Source organism: Balaenoptera physalus (assembly GCF_965194825.1).
Source record: "Balaenoptera physalus genome assembly, chromosome: 1".
Lineage (NCBI taxonomy): Eukaryota > Metazoa > Chordata > Mammalia > Artiodactyla > Balaenopteridae > Balaenoptera > Balaenoptera physalus.
Window position 1 is genome coordinate 175,943,399 of NC_138882.1, and position 25,450 is coordinate 175,968,848.

The following is a 25,450-nucleotide window of genomic DNA, read 5'->3' on the forward strand; positions in this document are numbered from 1 at the left end:
AGATGATAAAAGCTTATGTAGAGGTCCTCAGACTTTACTGTGCAGAAAATCCCCTGAGAATTTGTAAATATGCCGATTCCTAGTGTCCACATCCAGAGATTCTGATTCAGTTAGTCTGATGCAGGGACCTGGAACCTACATTCTAACACCTCCTCCTGGTTTAATGCTGAGCTTGCTGGTTCTAAGAGTATACAGGAAAGCCAGGAAGCCTGCGGTAAAAGTTGTCCACACTCAAGAGTCCAGAGGAGGTGGAAAGCCACTCAGTGGGGACCCAGTCTAGGAAGGCATACCGCTGCCATCCTTGCTCCTTGCACTTAGTTTCCTAACAAGATGACTCCTGTCGGGGAGACACTGAAGGAGCCCCTCCTTGTCCCCAGTGGTGTGGGATAGAGGCTCACACCCTAGTCTCTTGTCTCTGTGAAGGACCATAGCCAAGCCAAGGTCCCCAGGGCCCTTGATGATGGGGTAACTGGCCAGGGAGGTCCCCGGCCCAAAGTTCTTTTTATGTAGAGGGCCTATCAGAGGCCAGTGTCGGGGCCATAGGCCCCTGCCCCTCCTCCCACCCAACCGCCGGGGGAGGGCGAAGCTTCAACTGGGTGGGGCACCAAGCCGGCAGGAAGGGCCGGCGGGCTTCTCCCGGAGGAACACCACGCATGGCACCTTCCTGGGGGTCCTGGGAACTGCTGCGGGGCAGTGGAGAAAGGATGGTGTGGTGGTAGTGGTGTCAGCTCTGTCTAGATGGCGACTGCTGCTGAAGCGCGACCCTGCTCCGTGTAGCGGTGGAGATAAAGCCGGCCACCCCAAATCTAATCCGAGCGCGCAAAACGGGAGGAACCGGCGCTGCTTCAGTGGCGAGGATGGATTAGTCAGTGCCAACCAGTCCTAAGGAGGGCTACTGCCCCAGCCTGAGGGCAGGCATGCCCCGCCCGCAGGCGCCCCCTGGCCTGAGCGGAAGAACATGGGGGGCTCTGGCGTCTGCAGCCTGAGAGTGGAAACCGATCAGTGGTCTCCTGAGGGGAAGACACAACCCCAGCCTCAGGAGCCCTTATTCTGAGTTTAGGAGCCACATTCCTGCTCTCAGGGGACCCAAAGCGGATTTCTACAAGCCGGGGCCCGAGAACTTCTCTGTGGGACACAGCCGGCCCCGAGCGGGGGAAGGCGGGCGCAGACTAGTCCCAACTCGGAAACACCAAGCAGCAGAGCGGGGCGGGAGCGGTTAGGCTTTCTGTCGCAGGCCAGGTGGGCTCCTTGGGCCCTGGGGGCGCAGGGGACGGGGTGCTAGGGGTCAATGCCGGGGCCCTTTGCCGCCAGCTGCCCCCTCCCCCTTCCCTGCGGGCTTTTGCACACGACGCGCCGCTTCACACGGGGTAGCGGGGACCGGATAAAGCCAGCGGGAGCGGGGCGCCACGGCTGGCGTAGTGGGGGCAGCAGCGGTAGCGACAGCGGGACGACCCCTCGGCGGCCTCGGCACGGCCAGGCGGGAGCGAACTCGCGGCAGAGCGGGCGGGCGAGGGGCGCACGCGCCGGGGCGGCGGGAAAGGCGCGCAGGGCCCTCCCGGCAGGTGAGTGCGCGCCGCGGAGCGTCCCGCGCGCAACTTCCAGGGAGCACACGGCAGGGCGCGCGGGGCCGCATGGAGGCCACCGAGAGGAAGCATCTGTTGGACGCCAGGCTTGGAGCCGGGTAAGGCGAGAGCCTGGGGAGGGGCGGGAATTTGAGTGGCATCAGACCCACCTCCTCATTTGCTATCCTGCCAGTGGTTGGTTTTGACGGCGGCTTGAACTGGGACCACACAGGAGGGGTGGGGTGAGGTGAAGGAAGGAAAGGGGAAATGGAGCCTGGGCACGGGGATCATCCCTCCCCTCTTGTGGCTGAGCACAGATCCTGACCCCTGCGGGTTAGTGGGGAGTGCGTGCCTGGAGCCTTGCCCCGGGGCCAGCACTTTGCCCGGGGGCAGCCCCGCCCTGGGAGGCCCGGTGTCCCCAGACCGTGAGAGGGGGAGATCTGCTCTTCTCCCTGAGTGTAAGCTCTGCTCCTTCTCCGCGCTCGGCTGGACTGGCCCAGCCCCTTGGCCAGTTCCCAAGGTCTTTGCCTCCTCCAGGCCCTGGGAGGGATGGGGGAGGAGGGAACACACGGAGCCAAGACTCCTGGACTGGTCGTTCCCCAGCACCCCCTGCAAAGAGGGGCTTCTGGTCACTCCTCAGAGTCTGTCGAGCTTGGAGTGTCCTTAAGCTCTTCTTCCAAATGGGCACATGGGAACAATCAGGCCCCGCAGAGAGGTAAGACTGGAGTCAGCCCTCTTTGCTCCCATCTCAGAGCTGAGTCTCCCCTCACCCTTCCTCCTTGGACAGGTCTTACAGATCTCTGTGGCAGGATGGGGCTGGCTGGATCCCTCTGTCTTCACCTGGCCTGGACTTGCAGCCCATTGAGCTGGCTACCAAGAGCAACCATTACTGTCATGCCCAGACGAGTCCTGGCAGTCACTGCGACCCCAAGAAGAAGAGGGCCTGGCGCCAGCTCTGTGTGGCCTGTGCGTTCTGCCTGTCGTTCATGATTGGGGAAGTCATTGGTAAGGACTTTTTTGCTAATTAAATGAAGTTGGCACATGGATAGTCTGGATGATCCAAAAGGCTTTTCTCCTGGATGTTCCTGTAGTATTAATACTAATAGCTCCATATTTTATATGCACACTATCTCATGTAATCCTCACAACAACCTTGCACTGTCATATGGGTGCTGTTAGTCTCCTTATTTTACAGATGATGAAACGGAGGCACCATAAGGTTTAGTAACTTGCCCAAGATCACACACAGCTAGTAGGTCAGGGAAGACCTGAATGCCTAGAAGGAAGGAGCATTTACCGAGTGCCTGCTATGCTTTCCAGGCCCATTTTGGTTTTTTGTTTTTGTTTTTGTTTTGGCCATGCCATATGGCTTGTGGGATCTTAGTTCCCCGACCAGGGATTGAACCCGTGCCGAGGGCGCAGTGAAAGCGGGGAGTCCTAACCACTGCACCGCCAGGGAATTCCCCTACAGGCCCAATTTGACTTCAATTTTCACATTCACCCTCTAAGTAGATTTTGCTAATCCCATTTCACAGATGGTAGAAGTTGAGGCTCAGAGAAAGTAAGTCACTTGCCCATGGTTATACAGCTAATGGTGCAGAGGTCTGGAATCTATTGTCTTTCTCCAGAGCTCATGGTTTTCCTGCTGCACACACACTCTGGGAAGTTGGCTCCTTGGGGGACTGATAAGGACCCTCCATCCTCTTGGCTCTGCCCCTGCAGGTGGGTACCTGGCACATAGTTTGGCGATCATGACAGACGCAGCCCACCTGCTCACTGACTTTGCCAGCATGCTCATCAGCCTCTTCTCCCTGTGGATGTCTTCCCGGCCAGCCACCAAGACCATGAACTTCGGCTGGCAGCGAGCTGGTAAGGGCCCTGGTTGGGATGGGGATGGAGTTGGGAGAGGGGGTAGGTCAAGATTAAGTTCTTAGGTGGGTGCACTGGGTCCCTGAGTAAGGCCAGGAGGGTGATTTGGGTGGGGGAAGAGGATGTCAACCTTGGCTTCTGTCCTTTGGGAGCTCCCAGTCTGATGGGGGAGCCCTGGTCCCCTGTTCCTCTGGGAATTCCCACCCTGTAGGGAAGGAGAGTCCACCTTCCTAAGAAATGAAATGATCAGACTTCAAGAATAAATGACTGTGCATTAACTCTGCACATAACTCCATGGATCAGCTCTAGGGGGAGGGAAAGTTCAACAAAGCCTTCTGAAGTTCATCTCTGGGCTGCATTGTCATTTTCCTCTTGGTGACAGATGGCCCAGCCTCTGTTCCTCGGAAGCCTTAGTTTGCCAGCTGAGCAATGGGTATATATTTTAATGAGTCAGCTTCAACAGAAAGGGTTGACGCAGATGATTTCTTGAGTTTCTTCTAGCTCAGATGTTCCCAGATGTATGAATGGTGGGGTAAGGTGCAACCACACCAGCCATACCTCTGGCAGAGCCCAGTTGGATCCAGGCCCAGACTTTGTGGGGAGGAGGATAGGGCTCCTTAGCCTTAGAGCCCCATGCTAAGATTGGTAGTGGGGGCCGGGTTCTTCCTCAGAGATCCTGGGCGCCCTACTCTCTGTGCTGTCCATCTGGGTCGTGACTGGGGTACTGGTGTACCTGGCGGTGGAACGGCTGATCTCTGGGGACTATGAGATCGAGGAGGGGACCATGCTGATCACGTCGGGCTGTGCTGTGGTCGTGAACGTCATGTGAGTGTGGCCTGGGTTCCCTGTGAGTCTTTCCCCCTCCCACTTCTCACACGCATACCTACATGCCTGCTCTCATTAGAAGGAGGAGGTGCCGCACTCCAGGGTAGGTCGCAGGATCAGAATTTCCCTAGTGGTCTGAGCTCTGGCACCTGGAACACCTGGGTCCTGCCTGAGGCCTAGGGCAAGGCCATCGGGAGCTGTAAACCTGTGGCAGCATCAAGTTCCCACCCCATACATGTCAGTGAATAACCAGAGAGGCTTCATACCTGTCATGGGGAGGGGTGAGTTTAGTTCTTGCAGGAGCAGGTGTCCCTAGGGGCAGAATCCAAGTCCTTTTTCAAGGTGATGTGCCTGAAATTGGTCTCAGTGAGAGGCAGGGTGTGTAGAGCACCGGGGTCTCTTTTGGGTTCTCTCACCTTTGCTCAGTGGCCTTGGGCAAGCCACTTCCTTCTCTGGGCCTCAGCTTCACCATCTGTGACATGGTGAAGGCCCCTTTGTGGGGCTTTCCTGCTCTGAGACTTGGCACTGGGGCATCTTTGTGCCCAGATTCAGCCTGGCATTGGATGGAGCTGAGCCCCTTCTCCTGTTGGTACGCTGAACCAAGGCCATGTGGGTTGGGCTCCTCACATGGCCAAAAGGATCATGCAGTCTGGGGAGACCAGTCCTGATGGGGGCCTCTACCTGGCTGATTTGAAGCGTCTATCTGCTACCTCAGTGAGCCCCTTGGCCTTGTCTCCACTTCTGTAGAATGGGGTTGATTCTTCACCAGTCTGGCCACGGACACAGCCATGGCCATGAGCACAGCCACGACACCAGCCAGCAGCAGGAGAACCCCAGTGTCCGAGCTGCCTTTATCCATGTGGTTGGAGACTTTCTGCAGAGCTTGGGCGTTTTAGTGGCAGCCTTTATTTTATACTTCAAGGTTAGAGCTGGGGACACAGGGAAGTGGGCTGGGTGGGGAAGGGAGGGTAGATAATCTGGGGGCTTCTCTCTGCACAGGACCCTTTCCAGATTCTAGCTCCCTACCAGCTCTGGGCAAAAGGGTAGGAGAGGGAAGGAACATTTATCCGACACCCATTAAGTGTTAGCACTTCTGATCTTGATAACAACCCTGAAGGGGAGGTGGTGGTGTTTTCTGCAGCTCAGAAAGGCTCAGTGACTTGCACAGCGTCACCCAGCTGGTAAGTTGTGAAGCCAGATTCAAACCCAGGACTGTATGCTGCCTGGGCATTGCCCATCATATAGAGGCAGTGTGGTGTAGTGGAAAGAGCCAAGTGTTGGGTTTGAAGCCTGGTCCACCCCTTGCCAGCCGCATGATGTGGAGTGAGTCCCTTGCTCTAACTGAGCCTCTGTTTCCCCATCTATAAAATGGGGATGTTGGACCAGATGGTGCCTAAGATTCCATTTAGCTCCGTCCATGTCTCAGCCCCTTGGGCAAGGAGGGGTGGGAAGGTGCAGTGCCTTATCCTAAACTGTGGTCTGTCCTGCCTGTCCTTTTGGACACAGAATGAAAGGTAGAGAACTGGGAGGCAGGGTCAGGGTGAGGCTCATGCCCACCCTGCAGAGAGAGCCCCTCTCCCCGACTTAATGCTGGGTGGGAGCAGAGAAGGGAGGCTAAGGTGCTGGGTGGTGAGCCCCAGCTCTGCCTTGCCCTTTTCCTGCAGCCAGAGTACAAGTTTATAGACCCCGTCTGCACCTTCCTCTTCTCCATCCTCGTCCTGGGGACAACCTTGACCATCCTGAGAGATGTGATCCTGGTGCTGATGGAAGGTAACCTGGGCTTGGGGCTCCCTTTTTGCTCTTGGCTCTCCAGCTCTAATATAAGTTCAGGTGTGTGTGTGTGTTGGGTGTAGGGTGCATCCCAGCACATTGGCGGGGGGCCATGGTCTGGAGCCTGGCATAGGTTGGAGAACCTCCCGGGGCCCCGGGCTGATCTTGGCATTGAGCAGGGCCCTCAGGTGTGGTTGTTTCTGGAAATGTCCTCTGGGTCGTCCTTTCCTTCCTCTTACCCCCAAGGGTGCCTCCTCCCTGCTGGGATGTGTCCTCCCTGCCTAGTCAGGGGGCTTCCGGCCGGTGTCTTTAGCACCTGGCCCTCCAGACCTTCCTCATGTTTCCTGAGTCTCCACTCGCCTTCCCTTAGGGGGTGAGGTTTATGTTTCTCATTGCACAGTGGGGTCGGGGGGGGCAGACTGGGGATCAGAAAGGGACAGCTGGTGTTGGACAAGACTGCGGAAGCCACTCCAGCTCAGGCCTTCCTTTCTGAGGACCCCACCTCCAGAGGACGTGGCAGGGCTTTGGGCCCTGCTCAGTGCTGGCAGATGGTCTGCCCTGAGTTACCACACTTATTCACCCGGCTTGCTTGTGCTCAGGATCTTGGGTCATAGGTCTCTGCGTGGTCAGGGTTGGTCTAGATCCTGGTTTGGGGTCAACAGGAGTGCTTGGCTGCAGGTCAGAGTTTTTTCTCCAAGAATGTGACTGACCCAGATAAAAGTGATGATGAGGATTCCCCATGCGGGTGCAGGGATCCCCAGTTTCCCTTCTTTAAAAAAAAATTTTTTTTATTTGAAGTATAGTTGATTTACAATGTTGTGCCAGTCTCTGCTGTACAGCAAAGTGACTCAGTTATACACATGTATACATTCTTTTTTAATATTCTTTTCCATTATGGTTTATCCCAGGAGGTTAGATATAGTTCCCTGTGCTATACAGTAGGACCTTGTTTATCCATTCTACATGTGATAGTTTGCACCTACCAACCCCAAACTCCCAGTCCATCCCTCTCCCTCCGCCCAACTTTGGCAACCACAAGTCTGATCTCTATGTCTATGAGTCTTTCTGTTTTGTAGATAGGTTCATTTGTGCCATATTTTATTTTATTTATTTATTTTTGTTTTGTTCTGTTTTTTAGTCAATTTATATTTTGGCTGTGTTGGGTCTTCGTTGCTGCACGCGGGCTTTCTCTAGTTGTGGCGAGCGGGGGCTACTCTTCCTTGCGGTGCGTGAGCTTCTCATTGCGGTGGCTTCTCTTGTTGTGGAGCACGGGCTCTAGGCGCACGGGCTTCAGTAGTTGTGGCACGTGGGCTCTAGAGCGCAGGCTCAGTAGTTGTGGCACACGGGCTTAGTTGCTCTGCGGCATGTGGGATCTTCCCAGACCAGGGCTCGAACCTGTGCCCTCTGCATTGGCACGTGGATTCTCAACCACTGTGCCACCAGGGAAGCCCTCATTTGTTTATTTTTGTTTTTATTTCTGTTGCCTTGGGAGACTGACCTGAGAAAACATTGGTACGATTTATGTCAGAATATGTCTTGCCTATGCTGTCTTCTATTAGTTTTATGGTGTCAATGTCTTATGTTTAAGTCTTTAAGCCATTTTGAGTTTATTTTTGTGCATGGTGTAAGGGTGTGTTCTAACTTCATTGACTTACATGCAGCTGTCCAACTTTCCCAGCACCACTTGCTGAAGATAAAAACAAATTTTTTAAATAGAGCATATACTGTGGGACTAGGCACTGTTCTAGGCACTGAGGATAGGGTGGTAAACCAAACAATTGTCCTGCTCGCATAGTTTCCACTTCAGAGGGAGAGACAGCAAGAAACTAACAAATAAGATAATTTCTGACAGTGCTAAGTGTGAAGAGGAAAATACAACAGGATGATATGATGGGGGTCATTTGGGAGGTGGGGGCTACATCAGGCCAAGGAGGTCTGAGTGAGGAGACATTTGAGGAGCAGGAACAGGCGTGGGTGGGAGGGCGCCCTTTCCTTCAGCCCGTCCCTGCCATCCTCAGGGACCCCCAGGGGCATGGACTTCACGGCTGTGCAGGATCTGCTGCTGTCGGTGGAGGGGGTGGAAGCCCTGCACAGCCTGCATATCTGGGCACTGACTGTGGCCCAGCCTATCCTGTCTGTCCACGTCGCCATCGGTGAGTAGTGGGAACACTCGGGGTGGGTGAGAGAGAGGCAGCGGGAGGCCCGGGGCCATCCCTGATGGGTCCAGATGACCCCAGATGCTTGCAGTGCCCATGCATTGGACCTGACCCCATGCTGAGTACTTGACATACATTATTTCATTTGGTCATCACAGTCCCATTTATAGATGAAGAAACTGAGGTTGGGGGGTGTGGGGTGGTAAGGTCACTTGCCCAGGCTCTTACAGCTCATCAGCGGCAGAGGAAAGATTCCTAGCCTTCAAGCCAGTGCTTTTCCTGCTCTTTCAGGGTTGCGCCAGGTATGGGAACCAGAGGGTTGCCTGGTACAGGAGTGAGTCTGGGGGTTTCTTGATGTTCATCATCCCCTATCTTGTTCTGCTGGGGGTAGGATATAAGACTGGGGCTCCTAATCGTTCCTAAGGGCCCAAGAGTGAGTAATCGGTTCTCTGGTGCCTGCCCTCGTGTGTCCTCTCTGCCCCCAGCTGGGAACGCAGATGCCCAGGCTGTGCTGAAGGCAGCCAGTGCCCGCCTGCAGGGGAAGTTCCACTTCCACACCATGACCATCCAGATAGAGGACTACTCTGAGGACATGAAGGACTGTCAGTCATGCCAGGGTCCCTCGGACTGATTGCCTGGCCAGGCGCCAACTGGGGCATGGACAGGCCTGCAGACGGCTGGGCTAAGTGTCCCCCAGGCCCAGCCAGGACTCTGCCTACCCCAGGTGGGTTATAAACCAGGGCCCTCTCCTGACTCCATGTTCAGCGTGGAGGGGGCTCGTCCCACTCCAGGAACGGGCTCTTCCCCGTCTCCCCCATCTGACTACTGCCAGCCCCAGGATGGGAACTCGGCAGGTGTAAAGCTGGTGTGACCCCGCTCTTCCAGCTCCCGGTGGGGCAGGGTTTGGGCCTCATCCTCAGCTAATGCCGCCCTACCACTAGCCTCTGGAAAGGCAGTGGGGCATAGTGAGGGGTGGTAGAGGGGAGACTCATTGTCCCCTCACCTACCTGCCTCATTTCCCATTTTCAGTCTGTCTGGCCTTTGCCTTATGACTCTGTAAAGAAGCCCTGGGACAGAGCCCCCTTCCTCTGCCTCTAACAATACGCTACAAGGAGGCCATGGGGGTTGGGGAGTGGTGAGGAGCATGCACACTCATACGGCTCCCCCCTGAGATGGGGAGCCAGGGGGCACCTGAGGCTGATCTGTGCCTGAGTCATTTCACTGAGAGCCAAATGTTTCCTTTTCCTGGAGGTAGGGGGCTTCTGACTAGGTAAGGATCCACTGGTTTCCTCTTTCCTTATCCACCCCCCCCACCTCGCCAACGCCCAGGAAGCTGTGCCAACACAAAGGTGTCCTGGCGGGAGGGGTGGAAGTGGGCAGAGATTTCAGCTTGGGTCCCCCCCCAAACAGCCCCACAGGCCCCGGGCCACTCCTCTTGCCCTGATTGTGTCCGGGGGTCGAGGAGCCTGACACTGGGTATGGTTGGGCCAGCTCTGTTGCCGGTATGGCCTGGCCTGCTCAAAACTTGGGGATGGAGGACAAAGAGGGTACAACCTGAACAGGAGCCCCTGGCTTCCTGAGGTGTGTGTGAAGATTCCTGAATTAGGAGGTGGCTTGTATTTCCAAGATGAAGCCAGGGCACCTGTCCCCAGTGTCACAGAGGAGGCAGCATGCCCAGTCATCAGGTGGCTCTGATCTAGTGGTCTGTCTCTGCCCTTAGGGAGGTCAGCGTCTCTCTCGTCTGCGGACTATGAATGTTGACACCTACCTCACAGGGTTGTTGTGAGGACTGGGACCAAAGTCAGCTGAGCACATGGTGGCTGTGGAAGAGTGGGTAATTTTAGCATCATTCTGGAAGGATGGCCTGAGGGGCCAGGTGGGCTTCCCAGCCTCAGGGGGCAGCACTGGGTTTGTCTTGACTCTGTCCTGACCCACAGCGGGAGGAGGAGGGGTTGGTCACTCGCCTTCCCCTCTGAGCCTCTCTCTTCCCATCTGTGAAACGACCTGTTTGTGCCTTTCCAGCACTGTCATCCGGGGTTGGCTGTGATCTAGGTTTGAGGGTTCTTCGGCCCCTTCAAATCTGTGGGAAGTTGTGCTGGCTTGGAAGTGTGTGTGTGTGGTGACCGCTGGTGGAGGTCCACTCCACCCCAATCTTGTGAATCAAATTCCTCCCTCCCCCCAGCCATGGCAGGCTGCAGGAACCTGGATCCTGGGCTTTGCTATATTCCAAGTCCTTACACACCTCTCAAGAGACAGTCATTGCTGTCCTGCATTTTTACAGATGAGAAAACTGAGGCTCAGAGAGGTTGAGTCACTTGCCCAAAGTCACACAGCCCGACGCCTCCCCCTACAGCAGGGGCTGGGGACCTGCTCTGGGCTGCATATTGGTACAGTATGAGCCACTGGGCCTGGCAGCCCACAGGCAAGGCCATGCCAAGGTAGTTCAGTGTTCTGGGTGCTGCAACTGTGAGTGGGGAGGGAAAAGGTGTCTCTTTCCCCCAGCTGGGCCTGGCACTTGGAGTCCTCCCCACCCTGGGAAGGCTGCCTGGGTTGCAGCTGTGTGCTTCCTCAACAACTGTCCTTGACTCAGGGCCAGACTGTCTCCCCTCCCCTTAAGGTCCCAGTCCCCCCTCCATCTCAAGAATACAGTAGCCCCATACCTCCCCAAAGAGAGCTTTCTCTGCATCCCACGCTGTGACTGGCTCTGGGGATGACCTGAGTCATCCAGGGGCCAGAGGTCAAACTGGAGGATGGACGTCGGAGGCCTTGGGGACACCATGTTCTGGCCAGCGAGCTAGTCACTAGTCACGGGAGTTTCCAAAGCTGCGAGGCCATCGAAGCAGAAAAACACCGGATACCCTGGACCCGGTTTGGACCCACCATCCCCATTCCTCTAGAGTGGCCCCAGCTCCCAGGCGAGACCTGAGTCCCCCTCCCCCCGCGCAGCTGCTGTAGAGGTATTTATAGCCTGAGCAAAGGGACAAAGACACGCGCTTTATTTCGGAAGTGATCATGCCAGTTCCAGGTGGGTGAACCTAGGAGAACCCAGCGTCCCCTCCCCCTCTCCACTCTCACCACCAGGGCGCTCGGGACCGCCCTTGCTCCCACACAGCCCACCTAGAAATGGCCCCTTCTTAGTCCTAAGTGTGTGGGCCAACCAGTTTTCCGACTTCAAGCTGCGCACCACCAATCTCGACGTCCCCGCTCCCCCTAATCCCACCCGATGGGCGTTTCGAACTTCCTTCCCTTTCCGCGGGGAGGGAGCGCGGCGCGGTGCTGACCGCTAGTGGTCCAGGCTGGTAATGCAGGACGACGGCAGTGCCTGAGACGAGGGGCTCGGGCCCGGCAGGGCCACCGGCGTTCCCATACCACCCCCAACTGTGCTCCGCCGGGTCGGGAAGGGAGCCCCGAAACTGGCTCCCCGGGACTTCTCTGCTCTATTCTTGGGGCGCGAGGATTGCGCCCAGGATTCTGCGAGAAGAACCCAGGATTCTGCGAGAAGCTGCTTTCCGGCCGGACTAAAAACCCAGGGGGTGGGGTGGGAGGTGCAGTTTTGTGTCTCACTCCGCACACCCTGTCCACACCCCCGCTACTGTCGCCACAGAGCCAGGCATGTAGTTATGTCTCTTCCATCTATCTGTTCGTCAAATATTTGTGGCGTACCTGCCAGGCCAGAGAGACGAGGACACGGCCCTGCCCTCACGGGACTCCCGGGTCAGTCCTGGGGCCTGACGGTGTACCATGCGAGGCAGCATGAATAGCGTCGGGACTAAGGGACACACCCGTCTGTGAAAGCGCAGAGGATCCGGGGCGGGGGTGGGGGTCAGGCAGGTTCGTGGAGGAGGCAAGGATCTGAAAGAGAAGTAGATGTCAGCTCGGCAGAGAAGCCGAGAAAGGCATTCCAGGCAAGGGGTCTGCGAAGGCAGAGGAAGGGCCCCAGAGCCAGCGACGTGAACGTGGGAACTGCCACTAGCGGCTAGGCTGGGGGGTGGGGGGCGAGGCGGTGGTTGGCCAATCGGGTACTGCCGTGCTGGCTAAATGGCAGCCTTGATTGGGTCTCCAGATACCGCAAGGGAGGAGGCGGAGCCTCTCCCCTCCCCCGAGGCAGTTGCAGCGACCGCTGGGGTCTCAGCGAGTCCCTCCTAGGGCTTCTCCAGGCTGCGATATTTCTTACGCAGCACGGACACCGGGTCCTTGAAGAGCACTGGGTCCAGACGGAGGCGAGAAGATACCAGGGGCATGTGGCCGAACCCTGCCGCCATCTGGTTGATGCAGTTCTGGGCTGCGGGCTGCTGCTCCTGCCTGAGCCCCGGACCCCCAGGCTCCTAAGGGGGGCGGGGAGAAATGCGTTGGAGGGCTTCTCTGTCCTCGGAACCCCACCCTACCCCCGCCTCGTGCAGCAAAAAGGGTTAGAGTTAGAACGGGAATCCCTTCCCCAGCTGGGGCCCTCCCAGTGCCGACCACCCCGCTAGATCCTCACCAGTGGAGGAGGTCTGGCCTCCTGATGCCACATCCCATAGGGCACCTTGATAGGGGGCAACTTGGTGACGGATGCTACTAGGAAGTTCATCAGGACATCCACACAGGTGGGTGCCTCATCTGCCAGGGTCCTCAGAGCCTTGGGCAGGGAGTGGGTGAAGAGGGTGTGGTAATACCTGGGTAAGGAGGGAGGAGCGGGAGAGGCTGCAGCCGAATTCACCCACCCGCCAGGCCCCATTCTTTTCCCTCCTGACCTTGCTCTCCCTTTGACCCCAATTCCTAAGCTTCTTGGGAAAGTCCTGCTCCCTTTTCTGCTGAGCCCTGGCTGCCTCAGAGAGCACCCACCCCAAGTATGCACCACTCTCCACTACTCTGTGCTCTGTGGCTTGTCTGCAGCCAACGGTGAACTCCCTGCCCCCTCCCTCACAGCTCCTTGGGGCCCCCTTCCCTGGGCTCTGAAGTCTGAACCCAGAGCCAGAATGAGGGGAGGATCAGCTAGTCCCAAGGCCATCAAACATGGCAGGCCAAAGACCAGCTTCAGGACGGCTGTGGATTCACCCACCCCAAAATCCAAACACTGTCCCTGTCCTCTGCATGGCTCTACTTAAAATACAACTAGCTGCCATCTGTTGACTGTGTGCCAAGGACTTCATGTATTTTTGTTATTTGATGATCACACCAGCCCTGTGGGGTGAATACACTTTACAGACAAGGAAACTGAACCTCAAGAGAGGTGAGGAGGTTTGCCCATCACGGCACTGGGAAGTGGCCTTGAACCTGGATCTCTGAGCCCTCGGCTGACTGCTGTGTCCACTCCCACGCCACCCTGCTCCTGGTTCAAAGGAGTGTTCTCTGGCCCTCTGAGCCCTGCGCCGGGGCTGGCATCTGTACCTATGGTAGAAGGCAGCCGAGGTGAGAACCATGGAGAATTCGTTGGTCCTCTTGGCAGTGTAGCCCCAGCCATCCCGGGCTTCATCCCAGAAGTGGCTCCACGTCAGAAAGCCGACCATCCGCTCCGGGAAGCTCTGCCACACCACAAAAGCGAAGTCCACCTGGGGAGATGTTTAAGTAAGGTGTGAGGAAGGACTTCCTGCCCAGCCAGGAGCCTCTCGAGACATGGAGGCGAGGCCAGCCTGGCTGAGGGGACTCAGGGGAGAGGAGAAGGGAGCTAGAAAATTTTCAGGGGATGCTTAGGGGAACTTTCCCAACTGGGAGCTAGAAACAGTGCTTTTGCAGCTAGGAGCTGAACACTCCTAAAGCAGGAGGCTGGACTTCTTGACCTCTGGTCATCCCAGCTCCCGGGATCTGAGGGCTGCCAGAGCTCCTCTTGGGAGTCCTCACCTCACTTGTGGAAAGACTGCTCTGGGCATCCAGGCTGAGGATGGCATCGGTGCTGAGGGCACTGTACGGGAAGAAGCGGTCACTGACCTGCAGGGGGAGGGAGCGGAGGGCAACTCAGCCGTAGGACCCCTCCCCAGGCTCTCATGATGAGTATCTGAATATCTGCTAAGCAGGAGCCCCTGCAGACATGGTGTAGAAGGGAGAGCAGTGAAAACAGCAAGTCTGCCTGGAACTCTGACCTGAGGACCTCATTTTCCCTCTCTGGACTTCAATTTGCCCTTTGGTAAAATGGGGCCATTGGTGTCTAGGGCCCTTCCAGTTTTGACATTCCAGGATTCCTCTATTGTCACATTAAATGTTCACCTCGACCCTGGAAGGGTTGTCAAACATCCTTCGTTTGAAAGAAACAGGTCCGGAGAGATGAAGGGACTTTCCCAGAACGGCACAGGCAAGCAGGTGTGTCACACCAACCCAGGTTCTTGGAAGCCACCCCTTCACCCCCGCCCAAAATGCTGCCACCTGCCCAGGTTTCCCCTCTATCCCTTACCCGAGACAGCGATGTACTCTCTCTGCCTTCCCTCATCTCATAAAACCCCAGTTCTCTGGAAGCACGATTCACAAGGGCCAGGGATGGAAGAGAATCATTTCTATTAGGCCTGCAGCTGAAACCCATGGTCTGATTTCTCCAGGCCCAACTTGAAGTCCAGCTTTGGCTCAGGCCCAAGTAAATCACGCTGTGTATGTCCTCCCCAGATCTCAGGTTTCCGGGGGTGAGCCCACCCTTCCACATCCCTCCCCATCTCTTACCTGCCTGTGCCCATCAATGACTGTCAAAGGCACTGCTGTCTTGGGCCACCTGGTTGGGGATGGCTTCTCACTGCTCCAGAGAACCAAGATCTGGAAGGAAAAGGGGATGTTCCTGAAGTCTGGGTCAGAAGGCCAGGGTGTGTGTGGGGTGTCCCAGGAGTAATCTTTCTCAGGGTGGAAGAAGTTTGGAAGAGCAGCTGTATATGTGAGTTTGGGAGGAGTTTAGTTAGAGCCAAGGTCCTTTCATGACTGCCCTGTTTTTGCCTCTGATCTTCCGGAAGGCGTGAATTCCAGTGGTACTCGAAGGTAGCTACCTGTAGCATTAGAACTCAAGCCGCACCTAGCCTGGGCCCTGAGCCCATGCCCCATCCCCATCTTCTCTCAAAGGTTTTCATTCTCTTCCTCCTGCTCCTTTATCATTCCCAGCCTAGTTCAAATGTCCCATCTTTGAAGATGATCCGTCTGCACCCTGGCTGAGCTAACTGCTTGTCTCCTTTCCAGGTACTCTCAAGAGCCTATCTGGCTTCTCTGGAAGTGATATTTGACAGTCTTTGTGCTGGGAAATGCTAACTGAATATGAATCTGGGGCAGAATCCTTTCCTACTTTTTCTCTGCATCCTCAGGATCAAGCCCAGGGTGCTCAGAAAAGGCTGGATGAATAAACGAATGCATGCATGTTTACTTCAACCTCCACAAGAGGCACCTGTTTTTCAGGTGGCTTCATCAGTTTCCATGAGGGAAGCGGGGATGGAGGTGGGGGAAAGGAACTAGAAACTTGGGACTGAAAGAGGAAGGCAGCAATGGTACTTGAAAATCCTTCCCATGCCTCCCCCCAAAATGTGTGGTTGTCCTTGGCGTCCAGATGTCTTCAAGGGCTCTGCCCTGTTTTGCCCCCATCCTGGATCCCGGCACCCCAGCTGGCAAGGGGGCAGACCTGGGCACAGTGCTGGGAGCCTGCCACGGCCTGGATGAGCTTCAGGGGGGGCTGGCCTGGAGCCCCCACCCAAATCAGGGCGCTGAACCTGCCCAGAGGACGAGAGCCTGGAGGAACGAGACACAGGCTATTAGGGCGGGAGGGGACACAACCCCCCAAGAATGACCTGAGTTGGGGACTTGAGGAGCCAGAAAAGATGTGGGGGATTTGGGGAGGGGCTTGATGGGGCTCTATGGTTGCGGCTGGGGCAGAGACTTGGGGAGAGTTGATGAAGGGACTTCAAGTTGTCCCATCCCTAGGGCATACCCTGTTGTAGGTGGTAGAAGGGGAAGTCCGAGGGGCTTGGGGAGAAAGTGGGCAGGGCCAGGATTGCCCCTGGGGGGCTGTTCCACAGTAGCGAGGGGTGAGCAGAGGCGCCAAAGATCCGGTCCTGAATAATCTGTGAAATGAGAGAAGGCTGTGCAGAGGGAGCGGCCAGTGTGGCCATGGGCGGGGTCTGAGGAAGTGAGGACCCAGTGCAGCCCCACACCTCCCCCTTCAGGAATCTGGGGAGGGCAGCATCTGCAACACCAGATCGCTGGGGACTGAAAGGTTCAGAAGTCCAGGGTAGGGGGTCACTCCGTGATGCTGTCTTCACTCATGGCAGATACCACTAACAGGTCATGACATTTTTTCCGGACCCAGAATCCCTCCCAACATACGCCCCAGGCAACCAATGCCCATCAGCTGGAGTTGGCACATGCTTTGAAATCTGTCTGCTACAGATAGGGAAACTGAGGCCAAGACTGGAGAAGGAACTCATCCAAGAGCTCCGAGCCAAGTCTCTGATTCATCCCAGAAGCATCTTCAAGAGGCAAGCCCAAACACCAGGGCAGAGGAGGTGTCCGAAGAGAGGGGCATGGAGAGGGGCAGGGATGAGGCAGAGCCAAACACCAGAACCCCCATCAGGTGAATCCCCCTCACCTCCAGAGTGGTATGGATGACCTTCTCCACTGAGGAGAAGTAGGCATCCCATAGAAACTGGGTCTGCTGACGCAGGGCAAGGACCCGTGTGAGGGGCATCTCCTGGAGGGCAGTCAGGACCTGGGGCACAGAGGGAGCAAAGGAGAAGGCATGGGGCCCTGGCCGGCCCTGACTTACCCTGGGGTGGGGACAACCTAGGTTGGAGGTCTGGGAAGCAGAAGCCTGCTCCCCACATTTCTCCAGGTGGGTTGGCAGCTGCCAGCCTTGGCAAAATCCCAGGTAACTTAGCAATCAAGAGTTCAGGGGTCACACAGAGCTGAGTTTAAATGCCACTTAGTAACCGTGTGACTGTGGATGAGCTACTTAATCTGTAGCTCATCTGTAAAGTGGGAACAATAATGGTACTTGCCTCTTAGGGTGGTTGTGAGGATTAAATTAGATGATACATATTAAGGGCTTAGCACATTGTAGAGGCTCAGTGAATGGAGGCTATTCCTGTTAACTTCTTACACCATCCTCACTTCTCAGGGGATTCAAGGCTCATGCATATGTTTTTCAGAGCTGGGCAAAATGAGTTTCATCAGATGGAAAAGTCACTCTACATTTTGCTTCCCCACCCCAAGCTCCATGTAGGCACTCAGATTTTGGATTTTTTATGGCTTTCCTTTAAATTAGGTATTTAATCAGTCATGGACCAGTGGGGTTGAGCCCATGGAGATCATCTGGTCTAACTTATCCCATTGTACAGATGGGGAAACTGAGGCTGAAAGAGGCTGAGTTCTTGCTCTCAGAACCCCGGAGGCTTGGGGCTGGGCGCAAAATCATCAATATACATAGATGGGGGATAAGAATGAGGACCGAGACCAGCCTTGGGGCCAGGATCCCGGGGTCCTCCCATGTCCCGGGTCTAGTCCCCACCCCATTGGTAGGGCCCTGAGCTACCTGAAGTGGGAGCCTCTCGTCAGCTACAATGGCCGCCTTGGTCCAATCGATGACCTCAGAGAACGGCAGCTCCCAGCGAGGGCTGAGAAGCACAGGGATGCAGCCAGCCTGGGGGGTAGGGAGGTCACTGGGGAGCCCAGTCCCACCCTGCACACACTCACCCCTCCTCCCTTTTCCAAGTCAGCAACTGCTGCATTGGGGGCAAGGGGTAAAGAGGAGAGAAAAGTGGGGTTTTTTTGGTGGGGGGGTGTTCTGCAGAGGGTGCAATGAATATGGCTGTAGGCACATCTGAGTCCCAGAGTAAAGGAGTGGGCAGCTCACCGGCCCTTCCCATCGGCCTGGGCCCAGACTGCCCTTCCAGCTCAGGAGTGTAGGGGGACAGGGATGGGGGATGCCCAAGTCGGGGTTGTACCTGCAGGGCTTGAAGGAAGTGCAAGGCATCAGGACTGCGGCCAGGGATGAGGCAGAAGGTGGCATTGGGTAACGTTGCCCCAGGGTGGGTCCTAAGGAGCACAGGAGGGGGCCCTGCACACAGGAGACCTGAGACAGCTGCCCCTCACCCCCCTGACTCCCCTGATGGCCCCCCAGCCCTCCACACTAACAATCCCAAATTCACAATGTACAAACCCACCACCATGTTCTCATTTGTTAACAGACACTCTTGCACACGCCCAGCCATACACTGCCCCTCGCCCACAGCTGGGGTAGCAGCTCTAGCTCTGCCGCTGCCCTTGGTGGTATTAGACACCTCCCTTCTCTTCTTAGGACCTTGGTTCCCTCGTTTGAAAAATGGGAGGTGGTGGGAGCTGACGTTTCCAAGGCTGGTCTGACTTGGGCAAGCACGCGTTTGCCCTCCCACCTCTTGGCCTCATGGAGACTTCTGGGCGGCCGTCACCTGAGTGGCCTCCGTGCCCTGCCCTCTCCCCATCCTCAGAGCCCAGGCCCGTGAAAGGCTCTTCTGTCAGGAGGTGGGCTGGGCCCCCAGCCTGGAACCACACAGGAAGCCGCTGCCCAGAGGCCCCCTGGCCCAGAGGACAGGCCTCCTCTGTTCCTCCCACCTCCCCCACCAGCCCCAGGGCCACACTCAGGCTGTGTGTGCCTGTTGGAGGGAGGGGTAGGAGTCGCAGCCTCCTCAGAGCCAGCACCCTGGAACTGCCCAGTCAGGGAAGGAGTGCCCATGCCCTGGCTACGGGGTGTGTGTGTGTGTGTGCACGTGTGCAGGACTCCAGGGCTCACAGGCCTGCTCAGAGTGGGACTGTTGAATAGGGCCTAGAGGGTCCCAGGACCCTCCTCAGCTACAGCCTATCTGGTCCTGAGTCTGAACCTTCAAGAAGCAATCCTAGGAGTACTTAGCCTCTGGACTAACCCTCATTGAACAGATGGGGAGACTGAGTCTCAGAGAGACCCGAGGAATGGCTCAGGGTCTCAGAAAGGGCTGGGGCAGAGCTGGAACTAGAACTAAGGTGTGCTAACTCCTGGCCCCAGTTTATTTGAACCACCCCAGACCTGCTGCCCAGGGGTTTCCCAGAGGACCCTGCCTTCTTTGCCCGATGCTCAGGTGTCCCACCAGGCTTCTTCTGGAAGAAGCTACAAGTTAAAAACAGGACACCCTCTACCTCATTGAGAGCCACAGCACCAGCCAGCCACAGCCCTCTCCTCCTCCCCCAGGAAAGCCCTAAGGGACTGAAAACCCTTAAGTTTAAGGCTTCAGAGAACCCAGAGCCAGAGAGCCTGCTGAATAAACTCTATCGGTCAGTCCTCGTTAACGTCTACTGTTCCCTCTGTGTCTTTGTACCTCCTTCTCTCCCAGCCTGGAGCACCCCTCCCTGCCTTGCAGCCTGAAGAATTCCTCCTACTTGGTCTTAATGTATAAAGTTCAAATATCACCTCCTCTGGGAAGCTTTCCTTGGTCTCTCCAGAGATGGCTCCCTCCTCTCTGCTCCCACAGCCCTTAAGTGCACTGCAGTAGTAACGAGCCAAGCTAACCTTTACTGAGCATGCCCTTTGTTCTCGGTGCTTTACATGCATTGACTCACTTCATTCTCACAGCAACCCTATGAGATGGGAGGTATGTGCTGTTAATATCCCATTTTACAGATGAGGAAACTGAGGTCTAAAGAGGTCACACAGCTCTGAAGTAGAGGAGCCGGGCAGGCAGCTTGCCCAGCCTCTCTCTGCTTAACAATGTGTGTCACACCAGTGACTTGTCTGTCTCTCTAATAAGACCAAGCTACTTGAGGGCTGGGGCTGTGCCTCCCTCATCCAGTATCCCCAGGGCCTAGCAGGGCACCTGGCAGAGTATGGGCACTCAGTGGGGGCTAAATGAATGAATGCTCAGTGTGCAACAGAGGAGAGACCCAGGACCAATGGACTAAATGTCTGAAAGGTCAGTTTCGGCACAAATTCTAGTAATGGAGCTGGCTGAGAAAAGCCAGTGGGTGGCCTTGGGAGGTGCTGAATTCCCCATCAGAGGCTGGACGAGCACCTCCGTGTGTGTGTGTGTGTGTGTGTGTGTGTGTGTGTGTGTGTTGTAGAAGGGATGGATCTCGTCGTGATTGCTGATGATCTGTGACCCTGTAAAGTGCTTGGCATGGACTTGGGGCCTCAGTGTCCAAGGCTGCTGTCAAGGTGACTCCACCCATGGCCACAGGCAGGGCTGCATTGCGACTTCCAGTGCCCTGCGTACTTCGGCCTTTGCAGTCCCTCAGCCATAAAAATATTATAAAAATTATATTCGATAACTGTGTTGGTATAAAAACGAACATACTAATATTATATATGAAAGCATTTTCTTCTATTTAGAAGTTCACTTTTTTCTTCTGATTTTCAAAGAAATGAGAACATTTTCACGGGCCCCTAAAGTATCATGGGCCCTAGGCACTGCACCTCGTGCGCCCAGTGGCGACAGGCCAGGGGACCTTAAAACATGCATTAAATTTATGTAAAAAAACCCAAAAAGCAGGGGAGAGCATATACACATGTTTATATACACCCAGAGTACTTCACAAAAGACACAAGAGAAACTAGAAAGGGTATCTGGCTCCAGGAGGGAAAACTGGGTGGCTGGAGACAGGGGTGGGAGGGAGTTTTTACTGTATACCCTTTTGTGCCTTTGGAATTTTGTACCATGTGAATGAATTCCCTATTCATAAAAATAAATAAATAACAATTTAAACGGGTGGAGGCTTATTCTAAAGCAATATGAGACTGTTCAGCGAAGGTGGAAAAATATGGGCTTTGGAGCCAGAAGCGTGGTTTAATCCCAGCTCTGCTGCTTCTGAGCGCCTGATCGGAGCAGTGAGGGAGGCTGTGGTGAACCACGGAGTTTGTCACCAAGGCCCTTGGCTGGCTGCCTCCATGTCTCTGAGCCTCAGTTTCCTGTTCCCTGAAATGGGGATCATAACACCTCCCTTGAAGGGTGCTCGAGAGGATTAGCCATGAATTATGTAAAGCGGCGGAGCAGGCTCTCCCCAGATGCCCACTTTCTCCCCTCCCCCCTTCCCCCAGCGGAGTGAATGTGGGACGGTGGCAGGGACCTGAATCGCCTCTTTCTCTGGCCAGCACTTGTTTATTCAGGCCACCGTCCGGGCACTGGCCTGTGGCTGTGGGCCTCCCTCTCTCTCTGTCCCTATACTTGACTGGCTGCTCAGGCAGCTGCCTGGCACTTCAGGGAAACTGAGGCTCCAGCTACTCCAGAGATTACAAGTCCTGTCGCCTGCAGGGGGGTTGAGGCCAAAGACAGAACTGCTTGAAATTCAGAGGACAGTTAGAGGCTTTCAGGCATCACACCTTGGAAATACACTTATCAAAAATGCTCCTCAGAGGGTGGCCCACGCCTGTTAGAAAACCTTGGCCAGCTCTGGCCAATTTGGATTCAATCAGTAAACATTTAGTGAGCAACTACCTATTGTGTGCACTCCCCAAGTTTCAGTTTCTCAAAGAAGTTCAGGCTAAAATGACTTTCATATTCACCAGTAACCGACTGCATTTAGCCATAACTAAAGTCAGCTGAAAGAAGAACTTCCTGTAACCAAGAATGGCTAAGTGCCTAATCAGAAGTAAGGCCAGGCGAGGTGAGCAGAGAACCTTGTCACCAAAGGTGAGCTCTGTCTGAGTTTGGAGCTTGAGGTACCTGGGGGGATCCTCAGCTTTTCGGGTGATTTGCCGAGGATGCCTGCTAGGGATGGGTCCTAGCAGAAGGGCCATGGGGACTGAGGGGCAGTTCTGCTCTTACCCCTGGCTGCGGGGCTCCCTGGAGGCCATGTGCCTTCAGGAGGTAGAGAGATTCCATTCCCACAAGAGCCCTGTGGCTGAGAAAAGCCCCAGAAGCCCCAAGCAGAGGCAAAAATGGAGCTTGGCCACGTGAAGAATTCCTGGGAGGGAAGTGGAGCTCAGAATAAGCCATGTTGTTCTAGCAAAGAACAGGGAGATACCTGAGACAGGGGACAAGGGAAGGATTCTAGAGTGACAGGTTCCACCTCCAGTCTGCCCAGCCAGACTTTGGATACTGCTGGCCTCCTGGGGGTTGCAGAGGGGTTAGGGTGCTTAGGCGTTAACTGCTTTACCACCTGAGGTGTGTCACCACAACTAGCCCAGGTAGAGAGAAGTTTCTAAGTGAGCTCTCCATGTCCCCATGGGTCCCCATGCCTCTTGTATATATTCAGGCACTCTCACTGGTAGGGATTCTTCTGTAGGTCTGACTTAATTCATATTTGCTATAACCAAAGCCTGTTACCTTGAGAGGTTAATCCCAGAAACTAGACATAGGAGCAGCTTCCATCTGTGACCATGGCTCTGAGGCATTTGACAGGATTGATCATAAACTCTTGCTTAAAACCCAGAATTCTAAGGCTGAAGGCTTTGGAGCCAGGCAATCCTGGATTAAAATACTGGCTGTGCTTTCTGGCTGGGTGGCCTCAGACAAGTTACTCAACCTCTCTGAGCTTTAGTGTCTGGTACACCAACACTTCAAAGATAAAGATTAGTATTATTTTATTATAATCATTTATAAAAAGTGCTTAGCACATAGTAAGCACTATAGAGTTTTATGTTAAATAAAATATTAGGGAAGGAAGGATTGGAATAAAAGAAGAAGACTAAGTAGGAGTGAGTCATGTTTTATGCTTTTAAAGATCCCCAAGGAAGAATTCCAAAACCTTCCTTGGACACCCCTTGCAGCAAATCACCATCTCGGTGGTAGTGTTCTCTGCTGTCTAACCTGATTCCCTCCTGCTGCAGCTGAGGCCTAAGTTTGCCCATCTCAATCCTGCCCTCTACCCTGACCCCTGGGCTCGCTCCCATCACATACCCTTCCCATCCAGCCCCCAAGGGGAAAGTTCCACTTACTGCTTGGGTCCACGGTCCTGCTCACAGCGCCGATCCCAGGGGCAGGCAGAGAAGTCGGTTCCTGCCACGTGCCACGTGCCCCTGTCCTCTGCCAGGGCTAGCAGGGCCACCCCGGGGCGGGGACTGTGTTGCCGCAGCTGGCCAGGTGTCCCACCTCGCAACGGGTGGGCTTCAGGGAGAAGCGGGAGGGCCACGTCAAAGCCGGGCCGGAAGGTGTCCACTGTGGGACTGGCCTTGGCCACCATTGCCTGTCCCAGCTGGAAGGTCCGGGGGCAAGGGGCTGGGCGGAGACTGAGGACCAGATGGTTCCTGCCCCCATCCCACTGCGGGGGCACTGGGTCGCACTCTCCAGTGGGGGTGTCCGGGCTGAGGAGGAGGAGGAGGCAGGCCTCAGCAGCGCTGAGCGTGTGGTAGCGGGAGCCCTCGATGGAAGCCAGGATCCTGCGGTGAGTCTCGGAGACGGGTCCAGCCGCTGGGTACACGAATACCTTGAGGCCACCACCTCTGCACTTTGAGGTGTCAAAGCAAGCTCCCCAGTTGCAGCTGCCACCATGGAGAGCTTGAGGAGGTTGAGGGCCATCTTCCAGAAGCTCCCCAGGCTTGGCGAAACTCTGCAGGAGCTCTGCGTCCAGCCAATGGGGCCAGCCTTGGGGGGCTCCTGCCCGGGGTCTGGTGGGCACTGCCAGGCGGAGAAAGGGGAAGACTCCCACCAGGATGAGGAGCCAGGAGGCCAACAGTGCCAGCCAGAGGGACTTCCGTCTCCACGACTGCATGTGGCCACCCACAGCCAGGGCTGCAGGAAGCAGGAGGAGCAGGGGCCTGAGTGTAGGCCTCTGGGACTGGGATCAACCTTCTAGGTCAGCACCCTCATCATACAGATGGGAAGACTGAGGCCCATCGAGGGCAGGCTGCCTGTGTAAGATCAAACAGCAAGTCACAGGCCAGGCACCAGGAGGCCAGGTAGGACCCAGCTCTCTGGCCCTGCCTTCCTGCGGTCAGGACTCTGCTTCCTCGGCCTTTGGACAACCAAGCCAGCCTTTGCCCTCCCAGCAGGGCCCCCTTCCCCTGGCACTGCTCAGGCTGATGCAACCCCTGTCCAGACTGCAAGGCAGTGTCCTTCTGCCCTCCTGGCTGCACCCCCTGACCTTGGCCTCAGCGGAGAGGAGGACCGTCTGCCAGGCCATGGGGGACCCATGAGCGTTCCCGCAGGAGGCGGCTTGGCCAGGGTGCAGGGCTGGGTGGAAGCAGGGCTGGTCTCCCCAATCCTCCCGCTGCCTGAGCAGCCCCTGAGCAGCCTGTCCACACCTGTGCCCACTGGCAGGCACTCCTGGGCTGTGGGCCCTGCAGCTGGTGCTTAAATTAGACCCTGCATCCCATGTGGGCTCTCAGAGTCAGCTGAGGTCAAGGCCTGAGTGCAGCCAGTGGCCCCTACCTGGGGGGCTGGGAGGGCTCTGGGTCCTGGTCCTCTCCCACCCTCCCACTGTCCTGGCTCAGGCGGCTCGGCCCCTCCTCCCTCCAACGCTAGTAGCTGGTCCTGCACCCTCTGGCTTGGAGCTATCAGGGTGCAGAGGCCAGGGACCCCGTGCCAAGTCCCTGCCCCATGGTCCCCAAGCCCCGCTGGTATCTTGCGTCCCCTCTCAGGGCAGTATCTGGCCAATCTAGATCTCTTTCCTAGCGGCAGCCTGGCTCCTCCCCTGCCAGCCCTGATTCGCTCCTGGCTGGGAGGCAAGGTCTCCACTTAACCCCTTCCAAACCCGTTTTCTGGATTGCTATTAATAATAACCAGCAGGGCCCACACCTCACAGTTGGCCTTGAGCTCTCACAACCTCTGTCTCTGAATTCTCACATCAACCTTCCAAGGCCAAAGTTTATCACTGTTGTTTCCTATGGATGAGGAAGGTGAAGCTCAGAGAGGGGATGGTATCTCATACGGTGACCCAGCTAAGGAGCGGCAGGGTGGGGGTTTGAACCCGGAGCTCCTGACCTGAGTCCTTAGAGCTTCCCGCTGGTCACCACAGATGGGGGATCCGCTCCTGGCTGGTAGGCAGGCTCTCCACTTAACCCCTTCCATCAACGGGTAAGTGAGGTGTCAAGGGGCTGGGGGGGGATGGTATTGGGCAAGGTGCTCCCAGCTATTTCCAGGATTGGTCCCTCTTCCTTCAGCCGCCCCGCCCTCACCCTCCACCAGTCCTATCCAGCTCCAGCTCCAGCTTTTTCAGGCCCGTTCTCGGCACCTTACACTCAGGCGCACAGGTCAGCCCTTGCCTGGAGCTCTGTGGGAAGGGTGTGTAGGACCGGATCCTTACTCCACTTCATATGGGGAGTTCTTTCTGAGGGTGAACTGACTCTCCATTAGTCCACACCCCACTGAGGGTTTCCCCCCGCTCAGTTCTTGGGTCTGTGCTCTATGACGGAAGTCAGGAATGGGTGATGTCACCCACTGAGGAATCGCTGAA

At 56.0% G+C, this 25,450-nt stretch overlaps 2 protein-coding genes across 7 annotated transcripts; one reads left to right on the forward strand and one right to left on the reverse strand.

Annotated features, from left to right (window-relative positions):
* SLC30A2 (solute carrier family 30 member 2) lies at positions 1-16,594 on the forward strand. Of its 4 annotated transcripts, none has more exons than XR_014253025.1 (9): positions 1-1,681; positions 2,350-2,567; positions 3,285-3,431; positions 4,103-4,256; positions 5,004-5,178; positions 5,921-6,026; positions 8,045-8,179; positions 8,668-8,906; positions 16,428-16,594. XR_014253025.1 is itself a non-coding variant. In XM_082423266.1 (8 exons), the coding sequence occupies exons 1-8, from the start codon at positions 1,632-1,634 to the stop codon at positions 8,811-8,813; spliced, it is 1,131 nt and encodes a 376-aa protein (XP_082279392.1). In that variant the 5' UTR covers positions 1-1,631; the 3' UTR covers positions 8,814-9,994. The 4 variants fall into 4 exon arrangements, 2 of the variants coding, with proteins under 2 accessions (XP_082279392.1, XP_082279393.1); XR_014253026.1 differs by having other exon boundaries at positions 16,508-16,553; XM_082423266.1 differs by lacking the exon at positions 16,428-16,594 and having other exon boundaries at positions 8,668-9,994.
* On the reverse strand, positions 11,688-25,047 carry EXTL1 (exostosin like glycosyltransferase 1). 3 transcript variants are annotated; one of them, XM_082423075.1, is made up of 12 exons: positions 22,995-25,047; positions 18,061-18,151; positions 17,649-17,756; positions 16,707-16,826; positions 16,050-16,182; positions 15,744-15,850; positions 14,810-14,899; positions 14,003-14,089; positions 13,553-13,713; positions 12,663-12,837; positions 12,357-12,507; positions 11,688-12,034 (listed from the first exon to the last, which is right to left on the reverse strand). In XM_082423075.1, the coding sequence occupies exons 1-12, from the start codon at positions 23,765-23,767 to the stop codon at positions 12,006-12,008; spliced, it is 2,025 nt and encodes a 674-aa protein (XP_082279201.1). In that variant the 5' UTR covers positions 23,768-25,047; the 3' UTR covers positions 11,688-12,005. The 3 variants fall into 3 exon arrangements, with proteins under 3 accessions (XP_082279201.1, XP_082279200.1, XP_082279202.1); XM_082423074.1 differs by having other exon boundaries at positions 11,953-12,507; positions 22,995-25,045; XM_082423076.1 differs by lacking the exon at positions 14,003-14,089 and having other exon boundaries at positions 11,953-12,507; positions 22,995-25,045.
* Positions 25,048-25,450: the final 403 nt, after the last annotated feature.

What these genes read in the sequence shown, in the direction of transcription:
- SLC30A2 (XM_082423266.1), top strand. Translation starts at nt 1,632, where the DNA reads ATGGAGGCCACCGAGAGGAAGCATCTGTTGGACGCCAGGCTTGGAGCC. An exon ending in CCTTTATTTTATACTTCAAG is followed by an intron (nt 5,179 to 5,920) that starts GTTAGAGCTGGG and finishes CTTTTCCTGCAG; the next exon opens with CCAGAGTACAAGTTTATAGA. An exon ending in GTCTGTCCACGTCGCCATCG is followed by an intron (nt 8,180 to 8,667) that starts GTGAGTAGTGGG and finishes CTCTGCCCCCAG; the next exon opens with CTGGGAACGCAGATGCCCAG.
- EXTL1 (XM_082423074.1), bottom strand. Translation starts at nt 23,767, where the DNA reads ATGCAGTCGTGGAGACGGAAGTCCCTCTGGCTGGCACTGTTGGCCTCC. An exon ending in CAGGACCGTGGACCCAAGCA is followed by an intron (nt 18,152 to 22,994) that starts GTAAGTGGAACT and finishes TGTGCTCCTTAG; the next exon opens with GACCCACCCTGGGGCAACGT. An exon ending in TCATCCATACCACTCTGGAG is followed by an intron (nt 16,183 to 16,706) that starts GTGAGGGGGATT and finishes CTCATTTCACAG; the next exon opens with ATTATTCAGGACCGGATCTT.